General features: G+C 44.7%; 1 protein-coding gene across 1 annotated transcript; it reads right to left on the bottom strand.

Annotated features, from left to right (window-relative positions):
* Positions 1-1,200: 1,200 nt before the first annotated feature.
* Positions 1,201-2,136, bottom strand: LOC137164997 (olfactory receptor 51G2-like). The gene has a single exon (XM_067566066.1). The coding sequence runs from the start codon at positions 2,134-2,136 to the stop codon at positions 1,201-1,203; it is 936 nt and encodes a 311-aa protein (XP_067422167.1).
* Between the last annotated feature and the right edge of the window lie 11,911 nt (positions 2,137-14,047).

Raw genomic sequence — 14,047 nt, 5'->3', positions numbered from 1 at the left:
CTCACATTTAATTCCGAGGTCTGGCACAGACTCCTTGGGTGACCTGGGACCTTGATCTACAGAGCAGAGCCCAAACCACAGGACCAACCCGCCAGATGGACCGGCTCGATTCTCGCTGCCACAGAGCACGGGTAGCAAGGAGCAAGTTACAGGGGTTTGATTCTCTGGCCTGTTCCCCACCTGCCCATTGGCAACAGCTTCACAGAGAACAACACACTCTGTCAAAGACCCTGTTGATGGGTAACACCCCAGGGTGCCCCCCTTCATCTTGAGGCACCTGAGGTATCCTGCACGCAGCCTCTCCTCCCTCTAAGGTCCTTGCTGTGACTTACTCTCAGCCTGGAAGACTGAAAACAAGATCCCCCTGTGTGGGGTTGTATTTGTTCTCCAAAACACAGGCTCTTTTAGCCTGCACCACACCCTCCTCCATTGCCCAGGAGACACCCCCCTGTGCTCCTTGCTGGGGTCCGTGTTGATTCAGGCTCGCCACAGATTTCCAGGCTCCTCTCCAGCTGGCCCCTCGGTAGCTGCTGTGGCCATGTTCTGAGAGAAGAGGCAGCCGGCCCTGCCTCCCACGGCTCCTGTGGGTGGCAGGGAGTGAGGGGATCCAGGCCCTGCCCTGCACTACAAGGACCCGGTCTCAGGCCCTTAAAGAATCTGTAGTCTGGGATTTCCCAAAGCATGAACAATTCCCCAGGTGGGACCATCTTCCTCTCTCCCCGTAGCTGCCTCTGCTAGGCCTCTGATAGCTCCAAAAGTCCCAAGATCTTTAAGGGGTTGACATCCTACTGGCTTCCACTGTTGGTGCCGCTCTCATGGATCACAGAGCACCGAGAGTGCTCAGGAAAAGCCAGGACTGTGATTGCAAAACAGCTCTGCAGCTTTTCTCATGGCCCCTGGGAGTTTAACCAGAGAAGGGACAGTGACAGGTTAAGGGCAATGGGACAAAACTTTCATGTTCCTTCTCTGTACTGACTGTATTGATGGGAATTCTGAGATGTGAGCTGACACCGATACAGCTCTTTATGTGATAACATCCCAAACATCCCCTGGCTGTACACAGACACAGTGCCTGTGTAAATGCTGATGCCTGCCTTGGGCTGTTCCCCCAGTGCATTGTCCTCCTTAGCAGTTGATGAGTGAGTTCAGTAGCTCATCTCCCGTGTCATCAGCGATGGAGCTGTGTGACGAAAGGACCCTTCACTTTATGAATAGCCTGATTATCCTCACACGAATGTGTTTGGTTTTCACGCTGTACACAATTGGGTTCATCAGGGGAGGGATCAGCAAATAGACGTCGCCCAGGACATTCTGAAGCAAGGGAGAAGAGCTCTTCACAAATCTGTATATCACTGACAAGCAAATCACTGGCATGTAGAAGAGCAGGACGACGCAGACGTGGGAGACACAGGTGTTCAGGGCCTTGAGGCGCTTTGCGTGGGACGTGATGCTCAGCACTGTTTTGAGGATCATCACATAAGACAGGAGGATGAGCAGGACGTCTAATCCCACTGAAGAGACTGTTACAAAGAAGCCATAGATGATGTTGACTCTGATATCAGAACAAGCCATCGTCATCACCTCCTGGTGCAGGCAGTAGGAATGGTAGAGAATGTTGGCCTTACAGTATTGGTACTGTTTCAGGAGAATGGGGAATGGGAATATGAGGATCACCGCTCTTAGCAGAGACCCCAGTCCCATGTTGACTATTCTGGGTGGGGTTAAGATGGAAGCATATCTCAGAGGGTGACAGATTGCAACAAAGCGGTCAAAGGCCATGGACAAGAGCAGAGAGGATTCAGTGAAGGTAAGCGAGTGGATGAAGAACAGCTGGGCAAAACAGGCATCATAGCTAATTTCTCTAGAGTTAAACCAGATTATACCCAGTGTTGTCGGCATGATGGATATCATTAAACCAATGTCTGTGATGGACAACATGAAAAGGAAAATGTACATGGGCTCATGGAGGGTTGGATCTGTTTTTATAATGAACAGAATGAGTGAATTTCCTAATATTGAAGTAACATATATTAAGAAGATGGGGATAGAAATCCAGATGTGGATGTTTTCCTGCCCAAATATTCCGCTGAGAAAGAATACTGAATGTTGGAATTTGGTGTCATTGACAGCTGACATGATGCACTGGGCAGGTCCAAGGAGTTTTGAACGTTACTCCCTGAAAAGAAAAAAAACAGGAGAATAGATATTAAACAAGACCTCACTCTTCCCTCAGTGCAAGACTTCCAGGAACCCAACTACAGAAGATCAGCAAAAACAGTCTTGGATTTACACCACCGATAGGAAGATAGGCATTGCCAGACTTGATCGGACCCATAGATCATCTAGCTCAGTATCCAGTGGCCAGTACCAGATGCTTCCGAGGAAGGTAGAAGAAGCCCTGCAGTAGAGAGCTGTGAGATAATTTCCCAGAGAAAATTTCCTCCTGACACGCACTACTTAGACAAATGTTGTGGTGTAAATCACAAAGGTTTATAGCCCCCCAAGACTTTAAAAAAAATCCTCTTTACTGTAATTGGCTAACTTCTGAATTCAGGAACATTGACTTCAACATTGTCACTCCAGATTTAAATGTGTACATTTGATGAGAACAGAGCTTTATTTACTTTCACTTACCCAAACATTGCCAGTGATACACTCTTACCCCCAAGAATTGCTCCAAGAATTGCTTTGACTGGCAGTGTTGACTGAATCCAGAGGGTCAATCACCCTACAGGCTTCTATTTATCCTCACAGGACCCCATCCTCTCCCCAGACAAGGGTTCTGTAGATATTTGGAAATTCTAAGCTAACACAGAGAGTGACTTCATCTCGGCGAGAGAGGGGTTGGTGTCACAAGTAATGAATAGTGCAAACATTAGATTTCACTCATATGCAGTTGAGTGTGCAAGTTAGTTCTGCCATACTCGTATAACAGGTGACGAGTGTAAATACATACAAGCACTATACAATCCCCTTTCCTGCACCTCATTTCTACTCTTTGCAGTAAGTGTGTGTGACTTTCCAAAAAGTCATGAGACAACAGAACCGCTGGTCTGTGTTTCAGCCAAGAGGAGAGATGACGTGTAGGAAAGGGGATTATGCAGTGCTTGTATGTAATTTATGCCCATAACCTGTTACGGAATGGCATCAGCATATAAAATATACATTCCCTGGGCTCTCACTCTCTAGTACACTGGTTTTTAACTTTTTTTCATTTCCAGACACCTACAAAATTTTAAATGAAGGTGTGAATACCTTTAAAAAACTAACACAAAGTCTGCAAAAGCCTAGGGGTTGGTGGACCACAGGTTGAAAACCACTGGTCTTGTACAGCGTAACCCCAGTACTTTTCATTCTGCTGCAATGGGTGTTTGCGGGAAGTGAGTTTAAAAGTGAAATGCATGGATATTCATGGAAATCAAACTGCATTTCACACGTAATACTCGTCTATTGCTCTCTCTCTCTCTCTGGCTGTCTCTGTACTGTATTCATAGTAGAGAAGCAACACTGGAATGTGACAGACAAGGAGCTAAGCTACCATGATTATGAATGTTTAGGTTAAACCCAATTCTTGGGCTATTGATTGTATGGCTATACTGGGTTAAATATTGGGATATTACCAGTATGGCTGGTCTTAGTTTAACAGCAGGCTGCTGGAAAACAAGCAGGAAGGGAAACAAGAGCTCAGGAAAAGCCATCTCGCACTAAACACTTCAAGGAGGCTAAGAGACAACCCCTGAGCTTCAGGCTGTGAAGACCCCATTTCTGGGCTCCAGCCAAGTTACACAGCTTGTTTTGCTGTGCTCGGAGTTTGTCCAGAGTGTGGGCAGCTGGTGATGAGAAGTTTGTCAGACTGACAGACACACAGACACTGCTGGGGAAGTCAGAAGACGCTCAGCTTGCCTGGGTCCCCATCAGAGGGGGAGGGCTTCAGAGACATGGATGAGAGACATCCTTGACCATGGGATGCTGTCCCAGGAAGAAGAATGGCTGAGCAGAGATGGAGTCCATCTATCGAGGAAGGGGCAGAGCATATTGGGATGCAGACTGGCTAACCCAGGGAGGAGGGCTTTAAAATAGGTTTGAAGTCGGTAGGTGACCAAAGGCCACAGGTAAGTCAAAAAGACCTGGGGGAAGGACTGGAATTTGGGGGGAATATGGGCTGTTATAGCAGGAGTAGAGGACAGACAGGACAAAACTGGAGGGGGGGTAATCAAATCAGTATCTTAAATGTTTGTCTAAAAATGGGAGAAGTATGGGGAATAAACATGAAGAACTTGAGATGCTACTAAATAAACACAACTATAACATAGCTGGCATCACAGAGACTTGGTGGGTTAATACACATGACTGTTATATTGGTGTAGAAGGGTGCAGCTTGCTCAGGAGGGACAGGCAGGGAAAAAAGGGAGAGGGTGTTGCCTTATATATTAAAAATGTAAATACTTGGACTGAGGGTAATATGGAAATAGGAGATAGGCTTGTTGAAAGTCTCTGAGTAAGGATAAAAGAGGTAAAAAATGAGGTGATGTCGTGGTAGGGGTCTACTACAGACCACCAAACCAGGAAGAAGATGTGGATGAGGCTTTTTTTAAACAACTAACAAAATCATCCAAAGCACAGGACTTGGTGGTGATGGGGGACTATAACTACTCAGATAATAACTACTCAGAAAATAACACAGCAGGGCACAGACTATCGAACAAGTTCTTGGAATGCATTGTAGACAATTTTTATTTCAGAAGGCGGAGAAAGCTACTAGGGGAGAGGCTGTCCTGGATTTGATTTTGACCAACAGGGAGGAACTGGTTGAGAATTTAAAAGTGGAAGGCAAGTTGGGCGAAAGCGATCATGAAATGATCGAGTTTGTGATTCTACAGAATGGGAGGAGGGAGAAAAGCAAAATAAAGACAATGGATTTGAAGAAGGCAGACTTTAGCAAACCCAGGGAGTTGGTAGGTAAGATCCCATTGTTAAGCAAGTCTAAGAGAAAAAACAACTGAAGACAGATGGCAGTTTGTCAAAGAGACATTATTAAGGGCACAAGAGCAAAAGTAAACTACCCCATTGCATAAGATAGGAAGTATGGCAAGAAACCACCCTGGCTTAACCAGGAGATCTTAAGTAATCTAAAAGTCAAAAAAGAGTCCTACAAAAAGTGGAAACTTGGTCAAATTACAAAGGATGAATATAAACAAATAACACAAGTATGCAGGGAGAAAATTAGAAAGGCCAAAGCACAAAACAAAATGAAACTAGCTAGAGACATAAAGGGTAACAAGAAACCATTCTACAAATGAATTAGAAGCAAGAGGAAGACCAAGGACAGGGTAGGCTCGTTACTCAATGAGTGGGGAAACAACAACAGAAAAAGAGGAAATGGCAGAGATGGTAAATGACTTCTTTGTTTTGGTTTTCACCAAGAAGGTTGGTGCAATTGGACGTCTAACATAGTGAATGCCAGTGAAAATGAGGCAGTAGCAGGAACTAAAATAGGGAAAAAACAAGTTAAAAATGACTTAGACAAGTTAGATGTCTTCAAGTCACCAGGGCCTGATGAAATGCATTTTAGAATACTCAAGGAGCTGACTGAGGAGATATCTGAGCCATTAGCAATTATCTTTGAAAAGTCTTGGAAGACAGGAGAGAGTCCAAAAGACAGGAAAAGGGCAAATATAGTGCCCATCTACAAAAAGGGAAATAAGGACAAGCCGGAGAATTTCATACCAGTCGGTTTAACTTCTGTACCCGGAAACGTAATGATGCAAATAATTAAGCAATCAATTTGCAAACATCTAGAAGATAATAAGGTAACAAGTAACAGTCAGCATGGATTTGTCAAGAACAAATCAGGTCTAACCAACCAGATAGATTTCTTCGATAGGGTAACAAGCCCTGTGGATGGAGGTGGGAATAGATGTGTTATATCTTGTTTTTAGTAAGGCTTTTGATACTGTCTAGCATGATCTTCTCTTAAACAAACGAGTGAAATAAAACCTAACTGGAGCTACTATAAGGTGGGTACAAAACTGGTTGGAAAATCATTCCCAGAGAGTAGTTATCAATGGTTCACAGTCATGCTGGAAGGGCATAACGAGTGGGGTTTCGCAGGGATCAGTTCTTGGTCAGTTTCTGTTCAATATTTTTATCAATGAGTTAGATAATGGCATAGAGAATGCACTTATTAAGTTTGCGGATGATACCAAGCTGGGAGGGGTTGCAAGTGCTTTGGAGGATAGGATTATAATTCAGAATCATCGGGACAAACTGGAGAACTGGTCTAGGATGAAATTCAAGAAGGACAAATGCAAAGTACTACACTTAGGACAGAACAATCAGTTGCATACATACAAAATGAGAAAAGACTGCCTAGGAAGGAGTACTGTGGAAAGGCATCTGGGGGTCATAGTGGACCACAAGCTAAATATGAGTCAACAGTGTCATGCTCTTGCAAAAAAAGAAAACATGATTCTGGAATGTATTAGCAGGAGTGTTGTAAGTAAGACAGGAGTAGTAATTCTTCCGTGCTGATTAGGCCTCAACTGGAGTATTGTGTCCAGTTCTGGGAGCCACATTTCAGGAAAGATTTAGCCAAATTGGAGAAAGTCCAGAGAAGAGCAACAAAAATGATTAAAGCTGTAGAAAACATGACCTACGAGGCAAGACTGAAAGAACTCGTTTGTTTAGCCTGGAGAAGAGAAGACTGAGAGGGGACATAACAGCTTTCAAGTACATAAAAGGTTGTTATAAGGAGGAGGGAGAAAATTTGTTCTTATCTCTGAGGACAGGACAAGAAGCAATGGGCTTAAACTGCAGCAAGAATGGTTTAGATTGGACATTAGGAAAAACTTCCTAACTGTCAGGGTGGCTAATCACTGGAATAAATTGCCTAGTGAGGTTGTGGAATCTCCATCATTGGAGATTTTTAAGAGCAGGTTAGACAAACACCTGTCAGGGATGGTGTAGATATTACTTCATCCTGCCATGAGTGCAGGGGACTGGACTAGATGACCTCTTGAGACCCCTTCCAGCCCTATGATTCTATGATTCCATATGCAGACTGTCATTTTAAAACCCTTTTATTCTCTCTTGTGATGCTTTATTCCTACAGTTCAGATAAAACAATATTTGTTCAGGAAGGCTGGCTGGTCACTCTCCACCACAGGTCTCAGATTCCCAAATGGAAGAACCAGACGGATGGAACCTGCTGCTGCTGGGCAAACCAACTTGACTCTCAGGGAGCTGTAGCCCAGGTCCCAGTCGGAGAGAGAGAATGGTGGGATTCCACCCCAGGAGAGGGAAAGGACGAGGCTGACATCTGGCATTCAGGGACCAGAGAGGAGGCACAGATGCAGGATGCCCTTTAACTTTTAGGAGGATCCACAGGGCAGAAATGCTGGAGCCCTCACCCAATCAGGAAACAGAACTATTCCATGTGCCTTATCTGACCTGTTATCACAAAGCAACACAGCTCTGAATTCCTACATTTAACATTGAACCAGAGAATAAAAGCTTTGAACATGAATTTGCTCATCAAATTTCCTAAAGCAAATAAACCTCAGGTGATTTGGGAACTACCACTGATATTGCATGTGTTATTCTCCATCGCAGAGCATCCTGCACCACTGGAAATGGGACCAATAGAGAAATCCTGACTCGGGGCATCAGGGTTCTTACATTCCTGAGATGGGCACGTGGAGTGAAGGGTCCCCCAGATACGCAGTGCTGCCTGCTCTCCAGCCCCTGTCACTGAGTCTCACCCACAGCCCAGCAGAGTCAGCTGCCACTGCACAGAACATCTGCCCAAGTCAACAGCTGGAAGCCTTTACCCTTCCCTTGGCGTTTCAAAGGTTTAAAGACACAGAAACCTGCCAATGTACCCAATGCCTGTGAGAAGTGGAGCAGCTGCTAACAGAGATCTGCAGTCTAACGGAGAAGGAGTCAGCGCAGAGCTTGCACGGGAGGCAGGCAGTGTCTGCTCAGACAGGCTGCAACTGTCCTTATGAAGTGTGTTTGCCCATTTCCTTGGGGGCCACTTGGCCACCTGGGACCCTCAGCTGATTGGTTCAGTGTGTGCCAGCTTTAACCCCTTCATGGCCAATGGCAAACTGCAGGAAGCCCAACCACAGGGGATGCTCCGTGATGTCACCAAACTGGACAGCAGCAGAACCCCTAACGAAGGTTCTACTCCTGCAATCCAGGCTGTCAAGGCTGTGTGTACGGCTCAGAGGAGTCACAGGGCGCCCTCGAGGGCAGCCAGGTGGTACTGATGATGTTGTTATAGCTGTAATCTTTCTGCAATTAATTAAATCAGACTAATAATAGTTATGTAAGGTCAGATTTCTCCCCAGCAACCCCCTTTCCTGCATCACAAACCCAGGGTGCAGGCCAGGGAAGGAAGATTCCACACAGATCCTACCTGGAAATTTCCCTCAGACCATGGATCCTGAAAGTTACTCAAAGATCTCCTGATAGGGAGGCCTTCCCACCCACAATCTTTGTGTCTGCCCAACTGCTCTAGGATCCTCTCCAGCTACCTGGGAGCACAGGTTTAGCCGAGATGTGCTACTGAGGCCTGTCACAGTAGCCACTGCCCAGATGATCTGCTGAAGGGGCTGTTATAGTGGTGGAGGGAGCAACATGGAGATGGGAAGGCTGACTAGAGTAGCAGGTGAGGTATAGACTGGGCTGGAGGTTTAGACCTTTCCAAACCCAGAATGAAGCCATAGACTGAGTCAGTGCAACTTTCATTTATGAGGAGAATGAAACATAAAGCCTCCAATTTCTCCTGGGGATCCAGCCACGTAAAATCTTTTGTTTTCCAGCCGAGCTCTAACTCAAACCGGGAGACTCTCTCACTCGTGTTATCGGACCCCACAACCTCTGGTCACTCAGTGGTGGGTGTGGTAATAGCGGAGACCTTCTCAGCTAGCCTGATGGAGGAGCAGCCAGGCCAAACTGGAGTGGTGTTGCAAATCCATGCGCCCACTGGTAACTCCACTAGCCCACTCAAACTTGGCCTCCTGGATTTTCTCAGCTTTAATGGTACAATCAATGCTACAATTCCTGAGGATAGAGAACAGGTACAATGAGCACAGAAGGAACACCAGCCACACATAGGCTGCTTTGAGATCTGGTACTCCAATCAAGATGAAGGTGGAAGCACTGAAGCTCCTTTTGTTGGAAGCTGACAGGGGTGGGATGTGTTACTATGTTCCAGCTGCCCTTACAGAAGCCTGCAGTGAAAACTATTCTAGTTATTGGTATCACACTGAGTGTTATCAGAATCAGTCCCTCAGTGTCCCTAGGGGGTATATAGTCTGCAAATATTTCCCAGTACATTGCATCAGTACTAGCAGCTGTAGGCCCTCATATTGGAATGTCAGGTAATAGTTCTGTAGCTTGCAAGAACTCACTGGGGGGTAGATGACACATTCCATTTTCCCTTGTATGTTTCCAAGAAAACTATAGGCATTATTCCAGGCAGGAAATCTGAGATACCAACTGATAATGCCAAGGTCAGGGCAGGCTGCAAAAGGAAAGCAGATTCTCCCCGTGCTAGTGGGTGACACTGAAGCCCGGCTTCCCAACCAGCCATGAACTGCTTCTGATTTCCCCATACTGGGTGTCAAGAAGCCAGCCCCCCCCCCCCCCCAACCAGCCCGCATGACACTAGGTCTGCGGAATCGTCAGTGCCATTGAAAAATTATTGTCACACCCAAAAAGATCATGGGTAGTTTTAAAATAACTAGCTTTAAAATATACTATTTTGGGGTTCACTTTCATATGCCTCTGGTTTCTGAGTCACCTGCATTGTGTTTTCTGTTTTTCTGCAACTAATTTTTAAAAAACTCTTTTAAAATAAATTTGAAAGCTAAGATTCCCGTGTAGGTTCTGGATCCCATAACCAGGGGCTGTAAGAAAAATAGGAAATAGTTCGCTTTATTTCCAGCTTCCTGCCATTAGATTGTGTTATAACGTTCTCTTCTAGATTGAATCACATGCCTTCTATGAAGAGGTGAGTAGCTCTGTGGATGTGGGGAAAGTGGTGGATGTGATATACCTTGACTTTAGCCACACTTTTGATACAGTTTTCCACAGTATTCTTACCAGCAAGTTACAGAAGTATGGATAGAGAGCTGGCTAGTTCATCAATGGGTAGTGATCAGTAGCGCGATGTCCAGCTGGCAGCCGGTAACAAGCGGAGTGCTCCAGGAGTTGGTCCTGCACCAGTTTTGTTCAACATCTTCATTAATGATCTGGAGGATGGCATAGATTGCACCCTCAGCAAGTTTGCAGACGACACTAAGATAGGGGGAGAGGCTGATACTCTGGAAGGTAGGGATAGGATACAGATTGACCTAGAGAAATTGGAGGATTGGTCCAAAAGAAATCTGATGAGGTTCAACAAGAACAAGTGCAGCCCTCCACTTAGGACGGAAGAATCCCATGCACAGCTACAGACTGGGGACCAATGAGCAAGGCAGCAGTTCTGCAGAAAAGGACCTGGGGGTTGCAGTGGATAAGTAGCTGGATATGAGTCAGCAGTGTGCCCTGGTTGTCAAGAAGGCTAATAGCATATTGGGCTGCATTAGCAGGAGCATTGCCAGCAGATTAGGGAAAGTGATTATTCCCCTCTATTCAGCATTGTCGCGGACACATTTGGAGTATTGTGTCCAGTTCTGGTTCCCCCACTACAGAAAGGATGTGGACAAGTTGGAGAGAGTCCACTATGTGTCTGATAATTCTGTTCTTTAATATAGTTTCAACCAATTTGCCTGGTATTGAAGTTGGGTATAGAAGATGATTTAAATGAGAAGTTATTTTCCACAGTTAGTAGTTCTGCAACTTCACATTTGAGTTCCTTCAGAACTTTTTGATGAAAGTCATGTGGTCCCCTGCCCACCTATTACAATATAATTTATCAAACTCCTGATGACAACTGCTATATAAGAGCTAGGTTTTATTATTAAGCCCTGGGTGAGCGATTCCCTGCAGAGCCACTCCAGACCCATCCATCTGGGCACATCTCTGGTACTGCTAAATGCACCCGATCCTAGTGGCTATTTTAGCATGTATGTGTCCAGAAATCATGTTCTCCATTGGGTGCTTCACATCCCCAGGCACACTCCCAGCCCTAGCAAAGACTGAAAAATAAAAAAATTCTGCTGTAATCTTAGAACCCAGGACAATCAAGTGATCTTGATCTTTTCATATTTTATTTAAACTATGCACAATTAACGCGTGCAAATCCCGGCCACCAGCGGTTGTTGCGTAGGAGATTCGGAGGATTCAACAAAAGGACAAGACATTTTTATGTGTGACAGGAAAACACACAGCTATGTGCAACAGAAGCACAAAAGGTAGAAGAGTTTTGATTTATTTTACTTCCAGGTGGTAACCTTCTGCTCCCGTCCTGTGCATGGGAAAAGGAAGGAGTGTCTTGTATGTAAGGCAGGGCACCAGGACTTAGACTGGGGGTGGGGATCAGAAGTGACAAATACTGCTAATCCACGCATTGTTCCTCTTCATCCCCTAAGTGGTTATGGGGGGAGCAAGGAGAAATGCCAGGTCTCCCTGCATCCAGGTCACTTCCCCACCAGGGCTGGGCTGTGAGGTGAGCATCAGGAACTGCTGCTCTCTGCCCTCCCCTTATGCAGCTGTAGCCTATAGAACTAACCTGCTTGCTTGCTTTATTATTAGAGATATTTTTCATATGTATATTTTGATATGATTGTGTGATGAAATAATAAAATTAGATATTTTATTCAGCTGTAATGCAAGGTACCTTCCAGGCCACATCCTGGATGACAGCTACTGTTAAGATATATATATATTCAACCTTTGGTTTAGATAGATGTAGAATAGGATAAGATATATATATGGTCATAACCTTTACCCTAGACAGGTCACGTCAACCTTTGGTTTAGATAAGTATCAATATAGAACAGGATAGGATATATATGGTTATAACCTTTACCCTAGACAAGTCAGGAGATATTAAAAGGGGAAGGGGCTGTCTCAGTTACGCCCAAGAGACTTTACAAGAACACCACAAAACCCACAATAAGCTAGAAATAACAAAGGTGAGATAAAAGACCACCTAAAAGAAGGATGTGGATACGTCAATAATACGTATGAACCTAGTAGCCAATAGACAACACGTACCCCAAAAGTTTGGAGGTGGAAAGACCAAGTATGGGCCTGGAAGGAGGATCCATATTCTTGGGGGTATAAGAAAGATCAAATCCAGCTCATCGGGGCAGTCGACTGTCAGCTATCCCTGCTTAAAGTTTTATTTAGTGTTAAGCTTCATTCTTTATTTTATATTCTTAAAGTTGTAATGTTAGTCTTAGCTTATAGCTCTTAGCTTTGAAGCAGCTCTTATTCCACTCAACTCCAACTTAAGAAATTAGACATCTCTTTCAACCAAGTCCAGGAAGGGTGTGAGTATACTAGTTTAAAGCATATCATAAATTTATCTATCAAATAAGTCTTTGTATTAATCTATTATCAATTTGATTATTCATTTTATTTTCTCTATAGTAATCATTTGTTTATTATTTTGTGTTGTTTTAATAAATTTATAAAATTATACAAATCCTGGTTATCACTGGAATTCTTCCTGTGTTGTACCCGGGGTCCTTATAAAACTTACCTGAAGCCTGATTTAGGACACGAACCTCATGATCCTTTAATTAAAGAAATTGGCAAACCTATTACCCTATTCAATAAATTAATAACTATAAAATCAGGCTACACAGCCCAGGAAGGGCACATTTCTGGGATGCAGGGAGCTCTGACATTGCTCCTTGCTCCCCCCTTCACAGTCCTGGGGTGCATGGAGGAGCAGAGTTCAGTGGGCAGTAACACCAGCTGCTCTGTACATGCAATGGAGGTAAGATTCCGCAGGTGCACACAGGTGGGAGGTACCGGGGGAGGGGAGCCCCAAGGGGCTGGAGGTGAAAGAGAGGGAGCCCTGGGGGCCAGAGGCAATGGGTGAGCGCCCATGTTGGTTAGGGGGTCACACTCAGAAGTTTGCTGTGTGAAAGGGGTCACCAGTGCAAAATGTTTGAGAACCATTGACCTATTATAATCCCGGTTCCTACACCTCATTTCTACTCTTTGCTAAAACACAGGCCAGTGGTTCTGTCATCTCATGACTTTCTGGCAAGTCTTGCACAAGTTTAGCAGTTATTGTGTGCAGGATTCTGAATGTAAGGGCTAGAAACAGCTTCTGGTCAATTACCAGGAGATTGTGTCATACAACTGCTCAATGAACAAAGAGTTAATAGCACAAACCCATTGCAAACAGGACTTGGAATACCTTTGAAACACTTTCTAATGGAAAACCCATGAAGTTGTAAAGCTACCCCAGCTCCATCCTGTACAGATTCCACCCACTCCGCGGCTGGCTTTCCATAGACATATATGGAATGAAAGACTGGTTTGTAATAATTGTATTACAATGAAATGCTTTGCTGTAACTTCTATACATCTATACTCTAGCACACACACATGTACACCCATTCTTTCCCTCAGATCTTTTTTCAGAGACGATTTCTCAGATTAAAGGGGGACCTTAAATGTAACATGTGTCATCTGGATTCCTTCAGAAATAAAAAAGATTGCAGCCCCTCAGCCCTCATTCAATCACATGTCAGCAAACAAAGCTCTGGGGAATATTTTACCACTAACAACTCCTCTATCCTTGGGTTCATAGCTGACTGGTTCTCCTCAGGTTCTGTGATGTCAATCTGCAGCCTTTATCCAAAGTGGTGCAGAATTTGGGATCAGCATCCACAATATTCATTCCCTGGCCTCTCACTCTCTAGTCACCTAAAAATCCAATGAAGAACCCTTTGGCAGACATCAACCTTTTATTGAGGGATAGCTGAAGACTCTCTAGTACAGTGGTTTTCAATCTTTTTTCATTTGCAGATGCCTATAAAATATCTAACACATAGTCTGCAGACCCCCAGGGGTCCATGGACCGCAGCTTGAAAACCACTGGTCTAGTACAGAGTAACCCCAGCACCTGTTATTA

Source organism: Emydura macquarii, unplaced genomic scaffold (genome assembly GCF_026122565.2).
Source record: "Emydura macquarii macquarii isolate MOO-44397 ecotype Brisbane River unplaced genomic scaffold, CSIRO-AGI_Emac_v2 contig_2720, whole genome shotgun sequence".
Lineage (NCBI taxonomy): Eukaryota > Metazoa > Chordata > Testudines > Chelidae > Emydura > Emydura macquarii.
This window is presented reverse-complemented; position numbering and strand designations above follow the sequence as displayed.

Excerpts from the sequence above, each read along its gene's own strand:
- LOC137164997 (XM_067566066.1), bottom strand. The coding sequence starts at position 2,136 with ATGTCAGCTGTCAATGACACCAAATTCCAACATTCAGTATTCTTTCTC.